Below are 24,654 nucleotides of genomic sequence, written 5' to 3'. Positions count from 1 at the left end.
CTTGTGCTGGGCAGTTCTGTATCTAAAATGCCCTTCCTCTCCCAGACAGTGCCCGGTCACCCATAAAGGTCACCTCTACTTTTCTCTTCAAGATTGTGACCCCAAGGCAGTATTTGAGTCACCTGATCTCCTAAATGCCAGATATTGCCACTAAGATTGTGGATTTTCTCAAAAGTCACTCTTCTTTTTTGGACTGCTCACACCCCCATTCTTCTTGCTGCCCCCAGGGACTCATTTTTGGTGTTTTTTCTCCAAGAGCTTGGAGTCCCCGACCCTCACGTCCTAATCCTGAGCAGCCCAGGTGGTGGTTTCAGGTGACCTCTGCCACCACCCGGGGCCTCCAGAGACCTGTGCTCTCATCACCTCTGGAGCCCAGCACCCAGCTAGTGTGGCACTCAACACAGTTCAAACTGAACCACACAGTAGAGACCCAAGTCTTTTTTGAGGGAATGCAGAGTACTCAGCCTTCAATGCTCCTTGGAAGGACTGATGGTGAAGCTGAAGCTCCAGTACTTTGGCCACCTAATGTGAACAAGTTGACTCATTGGAAAAGACCTTGATGCTGGGAAAGATTGAAGGCAAAAGGTGAAGAGGGGGGCAGAGGATGAAATGGTTGGATGGCATCACTGACTCAGTGGACATGAACTTGGCAAACTCTGGGAAATATTGAGGGACAGGGAGGAGGCCTGGCATGCTGAGTCCATGGGGTTGCAAGGAGTCAGACACAACTTAGTGACTGAACAACAGCAACTTAGCACGTACGTTTTTCAAATAACGAGCACCAGCTTTGTGAACGCCAGCTAGAACATGGCTAGAACATTACCAGGGGATGAGACTTCTCCTGAGGACACAGGAAGTGGGAGGTTCAGCCACCACAGTGGCTCTGGGTCCCCGAGCTCAGGTCTGTTCATGGGGAAACAGCCTTGGGAATCTAGTCATGCACACAGTGCCTGGTTAATTTCATTAGTCCATGCGGTGGGGAACAGGAAGCAGGAGGTTCACACACTGCAGAATGCACCTCACACACTGCAGAATTTTGGACCCCAAAAGCCTGTGTCCAGTGTTTTTGTTTCGGCTTGGGGGAGTCACAGAGGTTCAGATTTCACCTCTGTGATGCCTGTTCTGACCACCACATTTAATACTTTTTTGGGGGGGCTCTGTTGGGTCTGCTTTGCTGCATGGGCTTTTGTCTAGTTGTGGCAAATGGGGGGCTACTCCTTGTTGCAGTGTGAGGGTGGCTTCTTGCCGTGGCTTCTCTTGTTGCAACGCACAAGTTCCACAGGCTCAGGCTTCAGTAGCTGCAGTGCCTGGGCTCAGCAGTAGCAGTTCCCGGGCTCTAGAGCCCAAGCTTCATAACTGTGGCAGATGGGCTTAGTTGCGCCGCAGCATGTGGGATCTTCCTGATTCAGGGATGGAACCCGTGTCTCCTGCATTGGCAGGTGGATTCTTTACCATTGAGCCACCAGGGAAGCCCCGTGTTTAGTACTTTAATGATTACTGCACCCTACGCGCACACTCCTGGATCCTTCTTTCCCCCATAGCACCCGCTACTTTCTAGCATGCTAGTGAATATTGTTATTATCTGTGTCTGCCTGTATAACGTAAATTCCCATTGGCCATCACCTATTCCCATAAATTAATCACAGTGGCAAGCCAATTTTCATATAACGAAAACCTTTCAGGAAATGAGAACAGTGGAATATCACCAGAGCATGCCCTACATACTAGGTAGAACATGACTTTCTTCTGTATACATTCAAAAGGTAATGTATTTGCAAAAATGGCTAATTGTAAACCTTTTAACAATCTTATCATGTAACCAGCAGAGGGCAGCACAGTTCGAATTTATCACACCTAGTAATTTTAACTTTATTTTAAAGGACATTTAAAGCTGTAACAACTGTTTTCAGACGTAGTTCAACGTTTATCTCAACATCAAGTTTAATTTTTTTTTTTTTTTTTGCTGCACTGTCATGTGGGATCTTAGTTCCTCAACCAGAGGTCTAACCCATCCCCCCTGCAGTAGAAGCACACAGAGCCCTAACCACTGGACTGCCAGGGAATTCCTCAGCATCAAATATAGTATACTGCTTTCTCATTTGTGAGTCATGCTATTGCTTCTCTGTCTCTGTGGAGGAAGACGTTTCTGTTTAACATCACGAATAGGTCAAGCACATGTTTTCTGAAGCACACAGAACCACTTTTCTGAGTGTGATGGTGACGACAGGTATGAGTCCTATGGGGCATCATTCCATCACCACTGGGGGGCGCTAATCATTTACCTGAGCTTCTCTCAGGGACAGGGCTGCCCTCACCTGTTCCTGGAGGACTGGATCCAGGTGCAGATCCCCCAGCACGAGGGTCCTCATTGAGCACCTGGTGATGTGTCGACCCCCTTCTCAAGGAAAATTGCTTAGAAACTCAAAACCACATGGGCCCCCCCCGCCACCCCAGTTTATGGCATTTTATGGCATTGATAGTGATTTTTCTTCCCATGGAAATTAAGAACAGACTCTGAAGAATTACACCTTTCTCTTTTTTTTCTTGCAAAAGTTAATGACTCTTCTTGGAAAAAATTGAAATTCAGATTGTGTAAGTAAGGCAAAGGGAAAGGACATGGTTTAGGGCTTTTGAAAAATATCTAATTGATTTTTACTGTTGATGATAAAACTGCTAAAAATTCCACCTTACAAAGTATGGGCAGGTAACAGTGGTGAGGTGCAAGTTAAGTGTGCATCCAGGAATTTTTTATTTGCATTCTCTGCAACACATGCCTAGTAAATCCTTTGTTCTCAGGCCTTTTTGTTTTTGTACTTTGGTGATTTGGTGCTGTTCATGTGTATGAGGAAAAACAGTACAAATCCATATTTTTCAGGTAACCCAAGAAGTAGAAAGAAAGTGAAGTCGCTCAGTTGTGTCCAACTCTTTGCGACCCCATGGACTGTTTAGCCTCCCAGGCTCCTTCATCCATGGGATTTTCTAGGCAAGAATACTAGAGTGGGTTGTCATTTCCTTCTCCAGGGTATCTTCCCGACTCAGGGATCAAACCAAGGTCTCCTGCACTGTAGGCAGACTCTTTACCGTCCGAGCCACCAGGGAAGCCCAAGAAGTAGAGTAACTTTCAAAAGAGCTTTGCAATATTTCTAGGCAACTGTGGGTTTCTGTCTGTAGAAAGTTGAGGTCTTTGTCACTTTCTACGTCACCTTACAGATACACTTCTGTGGGTTTTTGGACACGTGCATGATTGTGTTCTCCAATCCCTTCCTATTGGCAGCTTATGAGGAAAGATCTAAGTTGCAAAGAAGGAGGTCATCATGAAACGAAATGACATATCTTCAAATCTCAGAAATTCCTCTGAGATTGGAGATATGGAATGACGCTAGAAACCAGAGGGTGGGTCTGAAGTCATGACAGGAAGTTAAGACACCCAGTTCTTTTCCATCTCCTGTAGCAAGGCGATTTCTCTTTCCCTTTGGTAAAACATGGAGATCAGGCTGTAAGGGGACTGAGTGAAAGTCTGTGTACTTACTTAGGAGCTCCTTTCCCTTTCTCTCTCTCTACTTACCTGCCCAGGTGCTGCTGGCCAGCTGTATTGGAGATCTTGTCTTTAGGTCACTGCTCAAGACAAGAACCTCCAGAGCCCTACATGTGGGGTCTGTACGTGTTAATTGCTTTATTATTTTACAAAGACACTCACCACTCAACAGGCCATAGCTACTACACAGTTTTTAATCAGATTGTCAGTGCCTCTCTCTTAAATATGAAGAAATAGCCTCTGTTTACTAGACATTTAAGGAAAATCCCTGAACATGAATAGAACAAAGTAAACAGAAGAAAAGAAATTAGAGGAAACAGGTCAGGGAAGATATAGAAGAAAACTTTAACACTGTATACTTAAGAGTCTCGGAGATTACATTAATGAAATAAGAATCGGATGCTATCAAAAAGATACATTCAGAGATTAAGAGTGAGTTCTTGCAGATTAAAAATAAAATAAATAGGTTTCCCAGATGGCTCAGTGGTAAAGAATCTGCCTGCAATGCAGGAGACACAGATTCAGTCCTTGGTCCAGAAGATCCCCTGGAGAAGGAAATGGCAACCCACTCCAGTATTTTTGCCTGGAAAATCCCATGGACAGTGAAGCTTGGCAGGCTATAGTCCACGGAGTGGCAAAGAGTCTAGCATGACTTAGCGACCAAACAACAAATACCAGAAATAGAACATTCAAATAGAAAGATTGGAAGATAAAGCAGAGAATTGTCTTAGTTCAGGCTGTTGTAACAAAGTAGCACAGGATGGGTGGCTTAAACAACAGATGTTTGTTTCTCACAGTTGTAGAGGCTGAAGGTCTAAGATCTCAGTGCTGGGTGGATTGGACTCTTGGTGAGGGCCTCCTTCCTCCTTTATAGAGAGCTACACTCCTGCTGTGTCCTCACATGGCAGAAAGAGAGCTAGCTAACTCTCTGGCCACTTCATATAAGGGCACTAATTCCATTCAGGTGGCTCCACTGTCATGACCTGATCACCTCCCAGAGGCTCCATTTCCAAATACCATCACGTTGTGCATGAGGGGACACAAACATTTGGTCCATTGAAAGAATATTTCCTAGAAAGCAGCTCAAAAAGAAGAGGAAAAGTAGGAGTGAATAGGTAAGAATAATTAAAGGATCCACAAGAGAGGTCCAGTTGCTAATAAAAATGTCAAAATACAAGAACTGGGGGGGAAAAAAGGACAAATTTAATTGTTAGAGTATAAGATTTCAGGCATAGGTTCTACCCGATGGCTAACATATGAAATTTAATAACAGTCTGCATAGAGAGAAGGTCCTGAAAGCTTCCTGAGAGGGAAAAGTGTCACATACAAAAGTTTGGGCACCAGAGTGGCACCACTGCCAACAGCAGCACCGGAAGAGGGAACAGCGAGGGAGCACCTCCACCGCGCTGAGGGAATTAAGCTTCACTCAGAGTGCCACACTCAGCCAAAGTGCCAGGTGTAAGAGAGGAGACGCGCAAAATTCACAGCCCCGGTGATGAAAGCCTGCTCCTTCACAGCCCCTCTGTTAGTTGTGAGAGGATGTGCTCCACCAAAATGAGGGAGTAATCCCCAGAAAGGAAAAAAAAAAAAAAATTGAATCAGACTCAGGAGCAGTGGCGGGAAGCAGCAGAGGGAGCGCACAGAGTGGTCCCCAGAACTTGGGCCTCAGAACCGCAAGACTAGGCTGAGCGGAAGCGTGGAGGTTTCTGGAGGCCGTCTCAGAAGACAGACCACTGCACAGGGTTGACCATATTGACGGCTTCATAGCATGGTAGAGAGTTTGGCACTGAGAGAAACAAAAAGGCCACTTAATGCCGTTATGTGGTTATTTTAATCATAGTACATCATGTAGCTAGGTTTTGAGCAGTATTTATGGGAATACTAAATACTGATTTTACCAAAAATGTTTGCCTAATTATACCAGGGGTGTGTGTGTGAGGGGTGTGTGCGTGTGTGCAGGGGTGTGTGTGTGTGCACGTGCATGTGGCTGAGGTGTGGCAGCAGAAGCCGAGTTTTCATCTTACGTGGCAGGCAGTTGATGTCTAGAGTTGAAAACTCGAGAACAAGTGGTGTAACTAGTTATTTCACAACAGGGAGGTGATGAGCAGAAGAAATAGCCGAGAGACCTACATCTGTGGAGCGTGATTTTAGGTGGGGGAGAGGGGAGCAGGGCAGGAAACTGTGGTTTTCTGTTTTAAACCCTAGGTACTACTTGCTTTATGTGATGTGTGTCTTTTGCTTAGAGAACAAACTAGGCATGGTGGTGAGAGATGAGCCTGGAGAGGCACAGGGTCCCAGGAAGAGGGTCCTGACACTGTGGTGATTACGGGACTGAGGACTTCAGGGCTGGCTCCTGGCCTTGGGGGTTGTGTGGTCTGTTTGGTCAGTAAGGGTTTGTGCCCTCCCAGCTCCACTCTGTACTCTCCCCAGCCCTCTGGCCCTTTGGATTGTCCAGGAGGCTGGCGGGCTGGGGGATACTCCCCACCAGCCAGCTGAGGTCAGGGGTCCCCTCCACTCCACCGCCCGGCAGGCCTGGCCTGCTCAGGGCCACCCCCTCGCACTGGCCCTGGGGCCGCGTCTCTCCCCGTGGTCTCCCCAGACCCTGCCCTCACTTTTCTAGACCGCCCTCTCTTCTGTCCACACTCCCAGTCTGAGTGTGTGTCTGTGTCCTTGGGATTGCGACTGATGTGGGTGTTAGGCTGAGAAAAAGACTTTGCCCAGAACATTATGTGAATATTCATGGAAGCTTTCTTTCAGGTTACATCCTGATAAACACATCATAAGTTGAAAATGTCATAGGTCAACATGTATGTAATACACCCAAACTGAACAGCACAGCTTAGCACAGCCTACCTTAGATGTGCTCAGAGCAGTAAAGCAGCCTACAGTGGGGCCAAACCACGGAACACACAACCTGTGTCGACTATCTGCTGTAACGACTTGAGCACTGTACTGACACAGTGAGAAGAACAGTTGTCTGCGTCCAGGGTGGTTGTAAGAGTGTCAGTTGTTCCCCTTCGTGACAGTGTGCTGACTGGGGGCTGTGCTCGCTGCCACTGCCCAGCAACACAGGAACGGATCGGACCACGTATTGCTAACCCAGAAAAGAGCAACATTCAGAGTATAGTTTCTACTGACTGTGTATCACTTTCCCGCCATAATAAAATTGAAAAGTCGTAAGTCAACCGTTGTGAGACTTCTCGAGCAGTCCAGTGGTTTGGGGTCTGTGCTTCCACTGCACAGGCACAGGCTTGATCCCTGGTTGGGGAACTAAGATCCCTTATGCCCCACAGCATGGCCACAAAAAAAGTCAATCATTGAAAGTCACGGACCATCTGTATACTTATCTCTTGAGGTGAATATATCTTAAGAGAAGGATAAATATATTTCATTATATAGTATATGTGGTTATTATATGTAGTAAATATGGCAGCTGTAATGAGAGATATAGATGTTGAGATATATATATATATATATATATAAAGAGTTAAATATGTAAGAGAGAATGAGAATATAGAAAACAAAAATCTGGACGAATATTAAGAACATATACTGAAATGTCATCAGTGGTTATCCCTGAGTGATAGGATTAAGGGCCCCCCCAACTACTATAATCTAATTTCAACAATAAACGTGTCATGAATATATTAAGAATATGCAGAAAAGAACAGTTTGGTGCAATATATTAGAACATAGAATGGGGATGAAGTTGAACTTATATGGGAATGATGCCCTTAGTTGTTTTAGGGTTTGGTTGTTTTTTTTTTGCCTCTAAAATCTGCCTGCTATTTTTATCCTGTGACCTCATAACATACTGTAATGATTATGATCTCTTAGTCACGCTCTTGGGAAGTGCGCTGTTACCTCACTGTGAGACAACCCAGTGTTTTTAAGTCATTTTGTTCTAAGCAAGTGCTTGGGAAGTGAAGAGAGAAACGCCAGCCCTGTCTATTGCTTTGGGTTGAGTCTGAGACCAGAAGTGCCACTGTTCCTCACTGGACTCCAGCCTCAGACTGCTTCCAGGGAGGAGGTGGTTAACCTCTGGGGAGCTCCTTGAGCTTGACTTCAGGAACTGGGTGGTGGCAGTGAACTGGGAGTGACGCTTCTGTGGATGGAGGCTGATTGGTCCAGGAGAGCTGCCAGGGAGTTCCCCGGCAGTCCAGGAAGCAGCTCTGAGCTGTCCCAGCGTTGGACAGCCCACAGGTATTCCCGCCCCACCCGGCCTCCCAGGAGTACACACCCCGGCAGCCTTCAGGGTCCTGCTGTGACAGAAAAGATGGTCCTTAAAACCGAAGAAGAGGATGGTGAGTCCAGGCCTGGTCTGGGTGTATGGGGTGAGGTTTAGGTATCTCTTTTGATCAACGTGTGACGACATGTGTTGTGTGACGACAGTTTTACAGCCCCTTGAGGAGTACCAACTGAAAGGCTCTTGCTTGTGTGTGTGTGTGTGAGAGAGAGAGAGAGAGAGAGAGAGACTGTGTTTTTAAACTGAAAGTGTCCCCCAGCCCCCACCCCCACTCTGCCTCTTGTTGGGGATCCGCCCTGGGTGCGTCTTGGTGGCGTTTGCCCTCCTACTTGGCGATGGCGTCTGACTTCCTGAGTGAATAACAGTCTTAGAAGCGCTGAAAGTTGCGTGTACACCAGTGTGACACTAAAAAAGGAAAGATGTTAGAGACCAGGTTTGAAAGTACCTGAGGATGAATAATAACCGTGAGGTTCAGGATGAATAATAACTTTTTATTAAATAAAAATGTAACAGAGGGAATCCGTAGTTGTTTGATCTTCCTCTTTTGGTATTAGGTAAGTAAGGACTGAAGCCTTGCAGGGTCTGGGGAACTTCCTTTGTCTTCTCCACACCCACACTGTAAACAGTGAAGCTAAGAGTAAAGGGGTGACAAGTTTTGTGGATTCTAAATCCCAAAAGCTTTTGCAGAAGAACTGGCTTTAAAGCACCCTAGGTCAGGGCTCTCCAGTGTCTTGAAGTTTTGTGTGTGGGTCTGTGTATGTTTTATTGTGATACTTTCATCAGATGGCCATGTATTTTTTGTTTTGTTTTTGATTTGTTTTTGACACGTACACACTACTACGTTTTATTTATTTATTAATGGCTGCCCTGCGTCTTCGTTGCTGCACATGGGCTTTCTCTAGTTGCGGCAAGCAGGGGCTGTGCTCTAGCGTCAGTGCACGGGCGTCTCCTCGAGGTGGCTGCTCCTGCTGTGGAGCACAGGCTCTAAGCGTGCAGGCTCCAGTTGTTGCAGCACGCAGGCTCGGTGGTTGCGACGTGCTGACTCTAGGCGCACGGTCTTCAGTAGTTGCGATACGGGGGCTCATCAGTTGGGGCTGGAGGCCCTAGAGCATGCAGGCTTCGATAGTTGTGGTGCCTGGGCTGAGGTGCTCAGCAGCACGTGGAATCTTCCCAGACCAGGGATTGAACCCAGGTTTCCTGCACTGACAGGCAGATTCTTATTCACTTGGGCCACCAGGAAAGTCCCAGATGGCCATGTTTTAGTGCCTTTAAGACAAAAAGCAAAATGTATACTGGTTTGTAGCTGGTATTGGATGATATGAATAAGTCAGAAATAAATATTAAGCTGTTTTTCAAAATGGATTTTGTGAAAATGATAATAAGCTTTAGGGATCGTTTTTATCTTTTTCCTTATCTGGTTCACTGTAAAATGTATTTGAAGTTTCATCTTTGTGTCAGACAGTATTGTGGACCATACCCCACAGGGTGGCTCGAAAAGCTATACTGTGTGTGAAAGCCTATGGGGGAGAGGGGGATTTGGTGTTGACAACACCCGGCATGTGAGGAGGGGATGATGATGAAGTGGTTCTCCGTCAGGGCTGAACTGCCCCCGTGGGAGCTTTTGTATCTGAGCGGTGTGTCCACGGTAGCCAAGGTGTCTAGCTCGAAAGGGGACCCTTGTGAGAGGGGTGGAAGACACTGGTGGATTATGCTGGGGTGGTCGGGGTGCACTGGCCCGGCCTCAGCAGAGGGTGACCGGTGCTCACTGAGCTGGTTCTTCCCTCTTACTTGCCGCTGCTCCTTCCTGGTGGCCTGGCTTCAGACTCCCTGAGGTGGTGCCAACAGTCACTTTAAAGTCAAAATCAAGGGGTTCCATGCTGTCAGCTTCTGGCCATCCTAGAGGCTTTAACATTCCACATAAACTGCTCAGTGTGTGTGCCCTTGATTCATGGGTGGGAGTAGGGCTAGGGCATTTAGAAATCAATTTTTAGAGATAGGATTAATGGGCAACTTTGCTTTGAGAAAGCAGTCTTCAGAATGGGTGGTTCTCCATTTCCCTCAGCGCCCCCTGCCCCGGAATGTTTCATCTTGTTGTTTGTTTGAGACATTGAGGGGGGCGCAGTGTTGATAAGATAGTTGCCCCTAGATACTGAGATGAGATGACAGAAATGGCATCGGGCATGTGTGAAAGTGAAGGGAGCAAATGGACTTTCCCGGGCCGGTCCCCAGCATCCCGAGAGGGCGGGTGAAGTGTCAGCATGTGCTTCTCACACAGCTGAATGGATTAGATTGTCACCCAAAGGGCCACCCAACACAGGGGAATCAAGGTTTAAAAAATGTCTCTGAAGAAGTCAGATCTTACCTGCTGCATGAGAATCTGCAATCCTTCAGTTACAGACATGGCTTTGCCTCTGTCCTTCCCTCTTACTTAGGCTCATCAGGTTCCACTCTAGTTACGCAGGTGTGTGTAACTGAGACTTAACCAGTGTCCAGTTATGTACGCGTGTGTAAGGATAGTGTCCAGTTATGCAGGTGTGTGAGACTTAACCATTACACTGAATTGAGCACTGTTTTCTTAGCCATCTGAGGCTGTTTTTAGCTGTTACCTTTGGAATGTTTGACCCCCTTGCTTTGCCTTTGAACCTTCTCTCAGGACTGGGATCCCAGCTCCCTGCTGAGGGGCACACGGGACTCTCACCGGCACAGCTCAGGCTCTGCCGGGTGCCCCGGGCCCTGAGCGGAGCTGTGCTCACTGTCCCCAGGCACGCAGCCCCCTGGCCTCGTCCCTTTGTGTGATCCATGCATCCACATTCTCTCTGCATCGGTCCTCAAGTCCAGGCTCCGAGGCTTGTCCAAGTCCTGAGCAGCCTGGCCGCGGTGGCCGCCTGTGCCGCTGCTGAGGGCTCGCCCGCCTGCCCTGCTGGGAGCCCCCTGCTGAGCTCTTTAAATCCCAGCCCCAGCGCTGGCCGGGCACATGCAGATGCGCAGTGAGTGCTGAGCTGACGTGGCACGGTTGATTATTCTGGGGAGAGAAAAGAAAGAGCTGATGGCTCAGCCAGAGAGTTTGAGTTGGACTTGGTCTGTTCCTGGATTATTTATACTCATTGAATCTTACCTCATCTCTAAACTGGAAGTAACACCGCGTACATAGTTCATTGTCAGGAAGTGTGCAAAGGTCACAATTGGGCTTTGTCGTCAAGTTCAAATAATGGAAATGAAATAATATTTTAGGCTATGGATCTTATATATGTATAAGTTAGTATTATTTGTAGGAAAATATACTGACTGAAATGGAATTGAGTAGAGTATCTCTCCCTCAGGACACTGGATTTTCAGGTTGCATCTGAAATACTCTGTCTGGTGGTAACTTACCCCTTATCCCGCCCTCTCAATGTGGTCCTTGCCACTGCTCCAGCCTCACATTGGGCAAGTTGCCGAGGCTGGGGGGAGTTTTAATTCGGAAAGCAGAGGTGCTATAAGTGCACATCCCATAGATACTCCCTACTCCCTTCCTCACCGGTTGAGTTTGTATTTTGCAGAACCAAAAATGGTTACATCTTTATTTTTAAGCAAGAGCTCTTGGCATTGTACAAAGCACACATCTCAGCGGACCTGCATCACCATCTGCCAGGACCAGTTTTGAAGGGGCCTCTCTCTGGTCTGAGTTTCATAGGCTCTGGTCTCAATTTCATAGGCTGTCTGTGGAGCACACCAGCGTGAGTGCCTGCAGCACTGAACAGAGGGTCAGGACTGCCCTTTCTTCTTGATGAAGGAGGTTGAAGAAATGAGGCTCAGGTTCTGCTCTGAAAAGAGTGGACCTTTATCTGTCATCTGAGGCTTTCCACAGCCTCCCAAGTTCTCTTTGCTGTGGAACATAAAAGCTGTCGGTGGTCAGGACCCAGCATCCAGGAGACAGTTGGGGTGTGGAAGGCAGCACGTGGAGTTGTCTGAGGAGCCAGCATTGTGGAAAGAACAGGCAGGGAGTATGGTCTTGGCAGGACGCAGGACTGGCATCCTCCAGCCTCTAGAGTGGGCCACGGAGCCGAGGGCAAGGGAGATGCGGTAGATATGGCAAGGCATTAGGACCTTGCCACCCAGCCCTCCCTGTGGCTCTGGAAGATTCGCTGAGTGTGTTGGTGGTGGTGATGGGGAGGGGCTGACTCTGCCTACATATAGTTTGCTGCTGGTTACCTTAAAAGTGGAGGGCTAGACCTTCTGCACATTTTATATAGTATCCATTTCTCACTTTTCCCTTGCATTTTGACAGCCTTCCAAAGGCACCTTTACTGAATTTACATTGTTCTTGTCTTTGCTTCTCTGTTTGCTGAAGCCAAGCTGAGATTTCCTTTTTAGAAAGATTCTTGTAACAGCTTCTGTCTTCTCCTGTTACCTTGTGAAGAGCTTCCGCTCATGGGGACTCAGATGGGCTCACCTTGCAGCTGGGACTGTCACTAGTGCAGAGGGGCCTCAGGCTCGTGGGGCCCTGGCTCCCAGGGCACGTGGAGCTCCCCTGGGGCTGGCGTTGGGCAGCGCTGCTGAGACTCGCTGCTCTTGGGACCCACTTGTCCTCCTCCTGAGCCCGTGCTGGTTGTGACACACCAGGGAGGATGGACACAGAAGTCAGGCTTGCTGCCCTCAGCTCTGCTCATGGTCAGGACTCGCCCTGCCACTTCCTTCCCTTCTTCCGAAGATAATTTCTTGACTTTTGTATGATCTTCCTTCCTTACCCTACAGAGAAATCATGAAAGCTTAACTTCTGACTTAGAAAAATACAGCACATTTCTCTTCCAAGTTGGTGACTGTTTCTGCATCTCTTCTCTTTCTGGCATCTTGAGTCTCTTCTCCTTTGTCTCTTCTGTTAAGAGTTCAGGATTCTGATTCACGGAAGTCCAGTGGAATCCTACATAGACAACACAGCATGATGGTATAGTTTCCCCCAGGGATTTCACACGCATTATATATAACAGGACTCCAGGTATGTTCCTCCCACAAAAGAAATACTTGGGTGTAAGCTGAGCAAATGTTTTGGGGTAATTGGTTGGTGACATTTCCATATTCTTTTCTGAATAGAGATTTCAGCGTAAAATTTTGCCTTAGTTTTGGATCCAGATAAACAGAAGGGTATAAAGTGCAGCATCGCTGCCTGCATTCATTCCCTGTCCACACTCCTTGTCTCTGGAGAGGGTCCCTGTCGACAGTTTGAAGTGCATCCTTCTCAGATCTGTGCATTTCCCAGCATCGGTGTCACATGCGTGGTGTCCTGTTCCTTCTCATGGCACCGTGTCTGGGACATCTTTCTGTGCTGTCATCTGTGACCAGCTTACTCTTTTTAACGACCAAATTGTGTGTAAATAGCTTTTTAGGAGAAGGCAATGGCACCCCACTCCAGTACTCTTGCCTGGAAAATCCCATGGACGGAGGAGCCTGGTAGGCTGCAGTTCATGGGGTTGCTAAGAGTCGGACACGACTGAGCAACTTCACTTTCACTTTTCACTTTCCTCCATTGGAGAAGGAAATGGCAACCCACTCCAGTATTCTTGCCTGGAGAATCCCAGGGATGAGGGAGCCTGGTGGGCTGCCGTCTATGGGGTCACACAGAGTCGGACACGACTGAAGCGACTTGGCAGCAGCAGCAGCAGCAGCTTTCACTTTTGCACTTTTGAGAACATGTCCGTTGGGTAAGTTCTCAAATGCAGTTGCTGAATGGAGAAGTACTGCTCGAAGTTTGCGCCCTCTCCGCTCCCCCAGCGGAGCCTGGACCCTCGGGCCTTTGGTAGACGCTTGTTTCTGCCAGGCTCTCGGGAAGCTTTAACTGGAGGGTTGAAGCGTCCGTCCTTCGTGTCTGGCCACTGTGTTTCCGTGTCTGCCTTTTCTGTCCTTTGCAGCTTGTGCACCGTGGTCTCACAGCTCTGTGTGGTGCTCTCCTTTGGAAACGCGTGAGCCTCTGTCACAGGTGTTGCACGTCTGCTGTCCTGGTTGTTTACCTTTTAGCTCATAGAACTTTATTTTCCATTCTGAAGCCTTTCACTTTATTACAGCAAATTGAACAGATTCTGAGATTATGACCTTATTAATCTATGCTTTATTCTAGAATTTCTGTGGTTTCTTTTTTTATATTAAAATCTTTGATTCAGCTAGAATTTATTCTGATATAAATGAGGTAGGCATTCAGCTTAGCTTTCCCTCAAATGGGTAGCTAATTGCCCTACCACCATTGACTGAATAATCCTATTTTTCTTTATATTTTTGTATCTTTTAAAAATACTTTCTTTATGAGACTTCATGACTTGAAGTGTTTCAGTATTTCTTGAGGTTCTTTTCTGCTGTTTTCCTTCTCTATTGCTGAAATTTCAATTATTGACGAGGAAATGGCAACCCACTCCAGTGTTCTTGCCTGGAGAATCCCAGGGACGGGGGATCCTGGTGGGCTGCTGTCTATGGGGTCGCACAGAGTCGGACACGACTGAAGCAACTTAGCCGCCACCGCCGCACTTCAATCTCTGGCAGCAGCTCTCTCACATTACCCTTCTTCCTCTTGATAGTTGCCTTTGCTATTCGCATACGCATTTTCCGTGTGAACTTTAATATTGTTTTATCCGTCACACTTCCTGTAAAACTCTTGTTGTTAAGGTAAATAGTATTTTTAGAAAGCGATGTACAAACTGAAGACCACCTTCCCCCACTGGGGTCCTCCTGCCTGTGCTCAGATCGTTTTATTTTCTTGGTGGCTTTCTCCAGCCATGGTAATCACGCTAGCTTGCATGGAATTTGCTGGTCTTTGGGGGTAGATTAGAGTGAGGATCTGTTTGTATTAGATGGAGGAGGCCTGTGCCCTCTCCCGGGTCAGCTCGCCTTCCAGAGCTGGTGGTGGAGGGCACAGAGCCACCCTGCGTCTCCAGGGGCAGAGCTGCCCGCATCCTGCCTCCCTCCCTTCTTCCTACCGCCCTGCTGCACCTCTGCCAAGGGCAAGAGGGAGAGGACCCCGAGAGTGGCCCCAGCAGGGATGAGTCCCTGTGCTGGGGCTGGGAGCAGGCCCCCGTCTGGAAGGCGGGCTGCCTGCTGCCCCAGCTTTGCTGCCTGTGAACGGACTCAGGGCTGCTGGGACCTGGAGAGCAGGAGCCTGGGTCGGTGCCTGCAGCCGCTCTCAGGCTTCTCTCAAACCTTGAGAGCCTTCTCTGGACCTCAGGCAGCTCTGAGAAGGGTTGATGTCTGGCCCCAGGAGCCAGCCCTTTCCAGTCTGAGGTTAGAGTTAGGGACTGCTACCCCCTCAACTGCTTCCGGCCCTTCTCAGAGCGGGGACAGAAGCCGGCCTTGGCTGCTTTGAAGAGGCATTTATGCTCCTGCTGCTGCAACTGCTGCTGCTAAGTCGCTTCAGTCGTGTCCGACTCTGTGCGACCCTGTAGACGGCAGCCCACCAGGCTCCACCGTCCCTGGGATTCTCCAGGCAAGAATACTGGAGTGGGTTGCCATTTCCTTCTCCAATATACGCTCCTCAGTTCAGTTGCTCAGTATATGCTCCTAGCTTCTACTAAAGAGTAACTCAGCATTTTAAAGCAGAAGGAATGGAGTAGAATGGTTGAAAAGTCCGTGCTTGCATTTCCTGTGATGCAGAAGCAGGGCAGGTGGGAGTGCAGGCTGACCTGGGGCCTTTGCCCAGAGGATGGGGGGCTTGGGGATGCGTAGGATTAACAAGTTTGTGATGCTGATAATTTGAAAGACACTGATTCATTGCCTCTCAGGAGTTGTCTGGAATTAAGCACAGGTGGGTGGCCGTGGAAGCTCTGAGCTGTCGGGGCAGAAGACGCTTAGTTCTGTGCCCCCACTCCTGAGCTGAAGTTTCGCTGCCTTAGATGAATGCCCTGTGTCCCTGTCACTTCTCTCTGGTCACCCCAGAAATGCTGCCTATCCCTCTCTCCTGGTGCGCCCGCACCCCTTGTGACTCTGCCTCACTGCCTGTCCAACAACAGTCAGATGTTGTCTTCAGGCCAGACTCAAAGGACACCAAGATACCAGTCAGATGTCTTCAGGCCAGACTCAGAGGACACCCTTTCTGACTAGTGCAGCTTTTCTAGGAGTTTCCAGTTTGTTCTGTATCCCTGTTTGTCCTTTGTCCCCAGCCTCTTGTGCCCTCTTCCCGCTGGCCCGGCCTCAGCTCCCATGAGGCCTCTGGGACAACCGGCTTTGCCGGCTTTGCTGTTGCTGACCCCACAGCACCTGTCACCAGTGTTCCATTGGCACATAGGCTGCTTGATTCTTTTTCTTTAAAAGGAACAGGAACACAGAAGCTCTTTGGGGGCTAAACCCACATCTTACTGTCTCTGTATCTTCCGCAGTAACTAATAGAGCACCTAGTTTATGGGTGGTAACCATTTTTTTCCCCAAAAGATTGTTGGAGTATGAGTCTGAGAAAGTAATTTTTTAAAGCTTTTATTTTCTCTGTTGGTAGATTTCCTGAGATTACTACCCTGTGCCCAGTCTTTTCCTCCAATCATCGCTGTGATTTCATAAACTTGATTATGGGGCTATTTATTTGAGATCTGTCTGTAGATATGAGGCGAGCCACACTGCAGACTTCCTGTCGGTAGCTTTTCCCTGTCACTTCTTGTCTCCTTGCTTCCTCGGATCATACTGTTTGTGCAGAGAATTGACTGTGGTGTAGGCTTTGCTGCCAGCGAGTCTGGCCTGGAGGCACGTTGAGGTCTTTGCCAGTTTACACGTTGCAAGTCCAGCCCCAGCAGTGGATCCTCTGTTGCTCAGTTGTAGCTGGTGGGTTCAGGACAAGCCACAGCGAGCCTGTGCCTTATGGACCGAGTTGTGCACAGGAAGTGATGTCAGGATCCACCTACTGGGACCTTTAAATCCCTGGAGGGTTTGTGTGCCTGTTTTGATCTTACCTCAAAAAGGGGGATGTAGCCCTTAGGACTGTGTAGAGTGCTGTGAGAATATTTATGATATTTTACTGGAAGGCAAGAGCTTCATTTCATGGACAGAAACCCCCCTGCGAATAGGACAGTGTCCAACCAGGTGTTAAACTTTGTGATACAAACACGTTCAGAGGAGACCGTATAGATGAAGAAGGCGTTTAGTGATGGTTCTTTTGTGTGAACTGAGGGAGTTCTTTCTGGAAGAGGTGGTCTTGATGGCTGGGGAGGATGAGCCTCTGAACAACAAGAAGGAAACAGAGATAGGTTGGAAACCTGTCTCCCTGGGCCAGGTGGTGTGTGATTGCTTACCAGACCCAGTATCTAGTAGGGACTCTCAGCTGGCACGTTTGTTGAAAACTTGTCTTCCTTTGTAGCTTTAAACAGATATTTCATAATTTTAGGGTTTATTTCTCATAGATTTGGTATGATTCTTTTAGATGAGAACTCCTATGACACAAAAATAAAATTTTTCATATTGTGACTGTTTCTTTAAAGACAGGCTGGGCCTGCAAAGCCCAAGTGTTGGTCAAGTCTGGTGACCTTGTCCTGGTGATAAGGAACTCACATTAGTGTAGTGGAGGGAGGGAGTCGTCTGTCAGCCGTCTATCAGCAGTTTCCTGAGGACAGAGCATTGGAAGGCAGGCCAGAGTGTGGGGTTTTTAGTTTTTTTCCTCTTTTTGTTGTGTGTCTGGAGTGGTGGTTCTTAGGCAGGGAGGTTTGACCCTGCGAGGATTTGGGATATCTGGAAGCCTGTGGGGCTGTCCTCTCGGGGTACGGTGGGATGCTGCTGTGGGCATCCAGGGATTGGAGGCCAGGGTGCAGTTAAATGTGCTCTAAGGCACAGGACACCCTCCCACACAGAAGGAGCCCCCAAATGTCAGAAGTGACGAGATCGGAGAACTTCATCTAGTATAGTGGTTTATTTTCTCTTTTTCTCCTCGTGTATTTGGCACTTGTTTTAATCCTTAGGTCTCTTCCCTTATTAGTCAAAGGCAGTGCTTCCCAGAGGAGTTCACAGTCACAGCCTGCAGTCACCCCATGTCCTGCTTTAACACGGGGCCTGAGCCTCCAGACTCCAGTTCTGGGGCCTGAGGTCCCCAATGTGTGTGTCTGCCAATGCCCTTGGTGATCCTCACACCTTGAGGTGGACAGCCACTCCTCAGGCTGTAGTGACGTTTCTTGTCACCAGCCGTCTTACAGTATTGTCCTAGACCCACCGGCCACTCGCCCTAACCAGAGTGTACTGGCACGCTGGGTTGGAGCCTCTGGTGCTTGTGGCCTGAGTAGGAGGCAGGCCGTTTTAGTAAAAGGCTGGAGCAGATCACCTGGAGACAAGGGGCTTAGGGCTGCAGAGGACCAGAAGGGGTGGGGCGTGGGGGGGACGTTGGAGCATCAGGTCAGCGTCCCTGCCTGCTGATGCGGTTGGGGGGTGGGGGTGGGAGGGGTGGGGGAGACGGGAGGTGGCCTTCTGCTGAGGGTGACAGAATAGTCTGCGTTCTGGATCCTACCCTCCTGTTTATCCACTCGGGGAGGGAGGTACCTTAAGTAAGGGTTAACACCCTCCTAGGGAAGCCACCATCAGTCTTTTGCTTCCAAGGGGGAGAAAAAAGCCGCTGCAGTCTGTGAGCAAAGGCTCGTGGCGCGTCCCCTCCCCCTCGGAGGCCTCGAGTGGGGGCGCGGTGGGCGGGGCGCTGTAATTGCATTCATGGAAATAAGCCTGGAGGACTGAGCACACGCTCGAAGTGTCCGCCTGGCGCTGGCTCCGCGGCCATCTCCAACCACGCCAGCCTTCCCCACTAGGATCGACTTCCTCCGCACCCGGGTTTCTGCTCAGCTTTTGTGTCCCCGCCTGGCTGCCGCCTCTGCCCGGGCAGTGCGGGCGCACATGCCGCGCGGGCTCCGTCCCTGCCTCCACCCGGCGCTGGCGGGGCGGCCGGGGGCTTGGGACTGGGGGGTCGCGGTGCCGGGCCACCATGGCCTCTGAAGCGGACAGCTGCCACCTGCCAGGGCGTTGACGTCGCTGCCCCAGGGCTGCCGGGATCCTGGGGCCACCGGAGAGGGGACTCGCCCCGGGTAAGAGGCCGGGCGGGGGGTGGGGGGGTGGTGCGGGTGAGCCCACCGTGTGGAGCTTCCTGTGCCGCGTGAATCCCTCTGCTATTACTATGCGCCGCTGCCGGCCTCTCCCACCCCGGAGCCAGGCAAGCCTGATGTGTGCAGCGGCTGCTTCTCTGCATATCTGTCGTGTGGTTTCGCATTCTGCTCTCTCTTCCTAGGTTTCTTTTTTCCCGTAGCTGCTTCTTATAGAGGTTTCAGCCTTCAGTGTGGTTTCTGCTAGGCCCCAGATTAAGGAATAAGCTAATAACCAATTTGTATGGTCCTGCTAGGATGAGGTTTAAAAAAGGAGGACAGAAAACAGGGGCAGAGTCTGAGAGATCACCCTCCCAACCCACCCATGGAGTTTTTATTTTACTCATTAAACACTTGGGAACCTTTCCCTGGTATGAGTAGCCCTCTTCCCAAAAATGCACATAGAAGAGGAGCTGGAGTCCCTTGTTTAATTTGCTGCCATGGGTCTGTTCCAGCTGTCCGGCTGAGGGGGAATGTTTCAGTCTGCAGAAATAGTCAGGGTTTTATAAAGGGCCAGCATGCACGTAGGTTTTAGGAAGGTGAGTAAGGTGAGAGGAAACTGAGCTATGTGCCTCGGGTCCCCACCGAGCCTCTCTTTTGGAGGGCAGGGGTGTGGTGGCACAGCTGTGCAGTGCCCAGATGGCAGCTGGCTTGGGGAGGGGGCGTGCTTGCTCTGCCTGGGAGGAAGGAGAAGGGCACGGATGACAGTGGGGTTTGTCTGCTGGGACGGGAGCTCCCAGGCTTGCCCTGAGAGTGGAGGGCTCCTTTCTCGAGAAGCCAGAGGTGGAACGTGGTTCTCCTTGTCAAGCCGGCTCCAACTCTGCTTTCAGTCCACGAGACCCTTTCAGAAACAGCCTTGGAGACAGAGATTGGTCGTGTGAGCACTGGGAAGAAACTGCTGCAGAAGTCCAGCTGGACCACATATTACCACTGCCAGGTTTTAGAAAAAGCTTGAGGTTCTTAAATGATTGTTTTTTAGTTTTCAGCTTTTATTGAAAGCAGATGTTAACTTTATTTTCTAAACCAAACTTTTAGGATACAATTTTATGACTTTGTCTTTTTTACTACCTTGAAATTTGATCTCATTTCCCTTTGATTACAAAAACCTGTCTTCAAGTTCTCCTTTTTATTAGATAAAATGTGTCCATTCCTTCTCTAAGTAAGGTAAGATGATAAAATACTTTGCTTTCATGAGGCAGTTTATGGAGCTGTTTAATAGACACCCTCTCACTGGGAAGGGGGAGGATGCTGACATGCCCATTCCTGCTTAAGGAAACCAAGGGAAAGATGGTGGTTTTTCCCAGGTCACAAAACCACTGGTCAGTGAAGCCCCACTCAGTTGCGCCCTACCTCAACTCCTGGGCAGTGTCTCATCTCAGTTAAGGAGGCCTGAATTTTTAGGTTAGTGGTTAGATGAGATGTCTATAAGATTGATACAGGAATAAAGTTTTCCTTAAAGATGCAGACTATAGGAATAAAATCTTTAATATACTTACTTCTGGGTGGGAGACTGAGTGGTTTTTATGTGGAAAGAATTTAAGCTACAAGAGTAAATATTCACATTGGTAATTTGCTGGAAGGCGCCTTTCACCTTTGATGTTGAATGTCAGTTATGCTAGCACATGCCAATTTAATTCCTTTTGGTCCTGTTGGTGTGTCTACATTCTTTTAGTCACTTAGGCTGTAAATTGCTTGCCTGGTGGCTCAGACAGTAAAGAATCTGCCTGCAATGTGGGAGACCTGGGTTTGATCCCTGGGTTGGGAAGATCCCCTGGAGGAGGGCATGGCAACCCACTCCAGTATTCTTGCCTGGAGAATCCCCAAGGACAGAGGAGCCTGGCGGGCTACAGTCCATGGGGTTGCAAAGAGTCGGACACGACTGAGCAACTAGCACAGCACAGGCTGTAAATTGGTGGTGAGACACTTCTTTTTACAGTGCTTTATACAAAAATCAGATCATAGCTTCTGAGAAAAAGGACTAAGCTTAGCAGAAATCAGGAATTCAGTATATTGCTATTAAAATTTTTGTTTCATTTTTAATTGTGGTGAAATATATGTAACATAAAATTTACCATTTTAAGTGTATAGTTCAGTAGCATTAAGTTCATTCATTCACGTAGTTGTACAGCCATCACCATTATCCATCTCTAGAACTTTTTATGAAACTGAAACTCTGTCCCTGTTGAATTTTGGCTCCCGGTTCTCCCCTCCCCCAGACACCCACTGTTCCACTTTCTGTCTCTGTGAACTTGGCTTCTCTGGGTACCTCGTGTAAGTGGAATCGTCCGGGATTGGTCCTGTTGTGGCTGGCTTATTTCACTGAGCGTAATGTCTTCTGAGTTCCTTCATCCTGTGGCATGTGACAGGATTTCATTCCTTTTCAAGGCAGAATAATATGGTATTAAATTTTACAAAGGGTTGCTATAGTTTTGACTTACGGAGGGAAAAGGAATTGTTTCCCAAGGTTGGGAGACTTTCTGTAAAGTCGTGAGATGATCAGGTCAGCACCCAGTTGGCCATGTATGTGTCCCCAGGTTTCCGGTTTCAGTCACATCCCATTTCCTCGTCCTTCTGTGTCCTCTGGTCTGACAGCACCCTGAGGTCTGTCTCTTAAGTGTGAGGCTGGCAGCGAAGCCCCTTAGTCATTGTATCTTTCTGTTTCACTCATCTCTACGTTGCCTGTTGTTAAAGACCCTGTGAATTTTGGTTGTTTTCTTGCCCTGTCAAGAATATCTGACCTTGTGTATTTCTAGTGTCAGGTCAGAATTGAGAGTTTTGTGAAAGTTTGCTGACTGTTTGTGTGTCAGCCAAAGCCTGACTATTTTCTAGTATTTAGAATTTTTTCACACTGGAAGGCTCTGGGATCTCCTGGGAGACCAGGTGACTTACCCCAGGGCGGGGCAGTACAAGTGATCTGACCGGAGGATCTATTTGCACAGGCTGAGTCAGGAAGGGCCCAGTGTGTGACCAGCACTCGCCACACGGCCGGCTCTTTGATCTTTGTCTCTGGAGGCAGTGGACACAGCGCCCTCAGTCATGGGCAGCTTCCCAGATTTGTGCTCTTAAGCCCAAAAGCTGTTCGTAAATAGCTTGTGTTCCCTCTGGAGCTAGTAACAGTTTCTGGAGAGGGTACAGGAAGGTCCAGTGCTTAATTTACCTTTCTTTTTTTAAAAAATTAAGTATAGTTGATTTATAGTGTTGTGTTAATTTCTGGTACAGTAGAGTGATTCATATATATATATTTGTGTGTATATATACATACACATTCTCTTTCATATTCTTTCCATTATGGTTTATCACAATATATTGAATATAGTTCCCTGTGCTCTGCAGTAGGACCTTGTTGCTTATCCATTCTGTGTACAATAGTTTTTACATCTGCTAATCGGCATCCTTGACCCGGCTGCTGTGGCTCCAGGCGGGCGGGTGGTTTCTGAGGCCTTGTGTGTTTTCAGTTTCATGAAGCTCCAGCCTGGAAAGGGTCCGTCCAGCCTTGCTTAGCAGGGCCCCCTGGCGCACGCTCTGGAGGGATGGAAGCCCGTCTGCACAGTGACACCCTCCTGGGCTGCATGGGGGCCAGACCTGTCTGTCTACCCTCTCCACATGTTGGGAAAGGGAGGGCCTTCTGACTCTTGACCTGCCTTTTAAAATGTTGTCCTGCTGTCCTGGTTTAAATTTGGACCCTTGTTACCACCAAAAGGCAGGGGCTATATATAAGAAGGATGATGCTCAATGATTATGGTGGAAAAGGTAAGGCAAATTTAAATCTAGGCAGTGGGACCCGGTGTAGCTGGAGCCTCCGAGGGAGCTGTGTCTGGGCCCTAAAGCGCACCTCCAACACTTTGATGTACGTCACTCCTGGGGACCAGGCACAGAGAGCAAGCATGGTCCCTTTTGGCCTGTATTCTTGTGGAACGGAAACTGCTGTCAGTAGATGTCTCTTTTCGGTTGGACTTCACTGCAGGTCTCTGGGCACCTGCCTGTGGCCTCAGGGGCTGGAGAAGCTGGACCTAGTGATGCCGCCCTGAGCATTTCTACTTGCCCCCAGCCCAGAAGGAGGGCACTGTCCCTTTAAGACTGCCTCCTTTGTATGCGCTGGATGGAGCACGTTGCAGCTCTGGGTTTCTGCTGGTTAAATCTGCAGAGCAACATTTAAATAAAGAAATAAATAGAGGGTCCCCTTGTGTGGCTTTCCTATTCACAGCTGAGTACAATGGTCCCTTGTTGTTGTAGGCTCTTTAATCCCCTTCATTAGATTGGAGCCTTGCGAGGGAATGGTGAGGGGCTGCTGCTGGAATGGTCCCCGTGCTGGAAGCAGGACACCTTGTAAATTAACCTTTGCAGGCATGAATTCCCGAGGCCTCCCAGCCTCTGCTCTGTGTCCTTTCTGTGCAGGCCGCTGCCTCCCTAGCTGCCATTCTTTTCAGAAGGAGAGGGCTTAGCTGCTTCCCTGGCACAGAAGTGTGGCTGCAGCACGTGGCAGTCGGGGGAGGGAGGAGTTGTTTGTTGCTCTGCCATCTGGCCCATCAGCAGATATTTTACAGTTTAACCCCAGTGGCTACACAGGAGAGCCCGGGCCTGGGCAGAGAGATGCCTTTGCCAGGTGCCCCTGCCACTTCCTCAGAATCTCGGGGTGGATGTGGTGGGTTCTGAGTACCAGCTGTTCCTGTCCTGGTGGTGGCTTGCAGGGTCCTGGAGATGCCAGCCAGGATCCTCGGGACCCCTCTCTCCTTCAGCTCTCCAGCCGTGGTTTTGATTCTTCATGCTGTTAAATGAAATTAAGCATTTTGTCTGTGAATTTTTTTTTCCTCATGAGCAATATGAGAATGAAGGCTTGAGTTTAACATTGGTGTTGCATTGATAAGTTTAATCAAAGGAAAATACATTTGTTAAAATGTTGGATTTTTTTTTCTCATCTGAGAACAAAATTCCACTAGAAAAATGAGATCTAAATCTGCTTTTTTTTTGGTAAGTTCTTAGGTGATTTATTGACCCATAAAGGAAGCAGTGTTGTGATTTGAGGGGGACTAAATGTAGAATGGAGAAGTGATTTAGAAATCACGGGCTTAATGTCAGGAGACTGCTTCACAGTAACTGTGAATGAACGTCTTGCTGGTTCTAACTGCACAGAGGTCCATCTGACTACCAGGACATAGGAGGCCTATCTTTCTCATAACCGTAGATTAACATTTTTATTTTTCATTAAAAAGAAAAAATCCAGTTGTACCTAGCTGTATTTTTTTAAAGCAGATATTCAGGAGCTTATGTTCCCCATCTCTCTCCATTCCCAGACACACCCTTCCCAGAAGCAATCACTCAGAATTAACTTTTTCTGACTTTTGATCTTCTGGTAGGTGCTGCCAGGTCTGTATTAATATTCTTGTCCTGCTGATTATTTTATCAAAGACTCTCTCCTGATTTCCTTCACTCACAGCATTCTTTTTCCTCACTCTCTCCCTGTCTGATAGTTTATCACAGATGTTTGGTCGCTTAATTTTCATCTTTGAGATTTTCACACACACATTCACAACCTTGATTTCTGTCTGTGGTCTTTCATGAGTGCCTCCTGCCCCTTTGTAGGAGGAAACGCAGGGACCCTGCTTGCCCTTCGTGTGCCCCCTGCCCTCCTCCAGCCCTCTCGCCTCTGTCCACTCTTTCCCCACTCAACAAGTTGACAGCTGATTACATACAACTTTTGTTGTGGAGCCTGGATGAGCCTCTGTGTGTGCTCCACTAGCTCCGCTCAAGACCAGAGTGCACGCTGATCATCTCTCCTGGGAGCTGCTCCCAGCACCAAGGTCATGCCTCTCCGTCCGTGCCTC

General features: G+C 48.5%; 1 protein-coding gene across 9 annotated transcripts in view; it reads left to right on the top strand.

Moving 5' to 3' along the window:
- The window catches only part of CYTH1 (cytohesin 1), a 79,871-nt gene that overhangs the window by 30,146 nt on the left and 25,071 nt on the right, over positions 1-24,654 (top strand). The window contains exon 1 of one of the 9 annotated variants that reach the window (XM_086356435.1): positions 4,931-7,839. The exons of 5 other annotated variants lie outside the window; for them this stretch is intronic. In XM_086356435.1, coding sequence (XP_086212561.1) covers positions 7,647-7,839 — 193 coding nt within the window. In that variant the 5' untranslated portion in view covers positions 4,931-7,646. Of the gene's footprint in view, positions 1-4,930; positions 7,840-18,227; positions 18,779-24,654 lie in introns of those variants that run through there. 3 more of the 9 variants (XM_086356444.1, XM_086356440.1, XM_086356442.1) reach the window with 3 other exon arrangements.

This window comes from Bos grunniens, chromosome 19 (genome assembly GCF_055505025.1).
Source record: "Bos grunniens cultivar Pamir isolate PY7600 chromosome 19, Bosgru_T2T1.0, whole genome shotgun sequence".
Classification (NCBI taxonomy): Eukaryota; Metazoa; Chordata; class Mammalia; order Artiodactyla; family Bovidae; genus Bos; species Bos grunniens.
The sequence above is the reverse complement of the archived record's forward strand: the minus strand, read 5'-3'. Positions and strand labels throughout refer to the sequence as shown.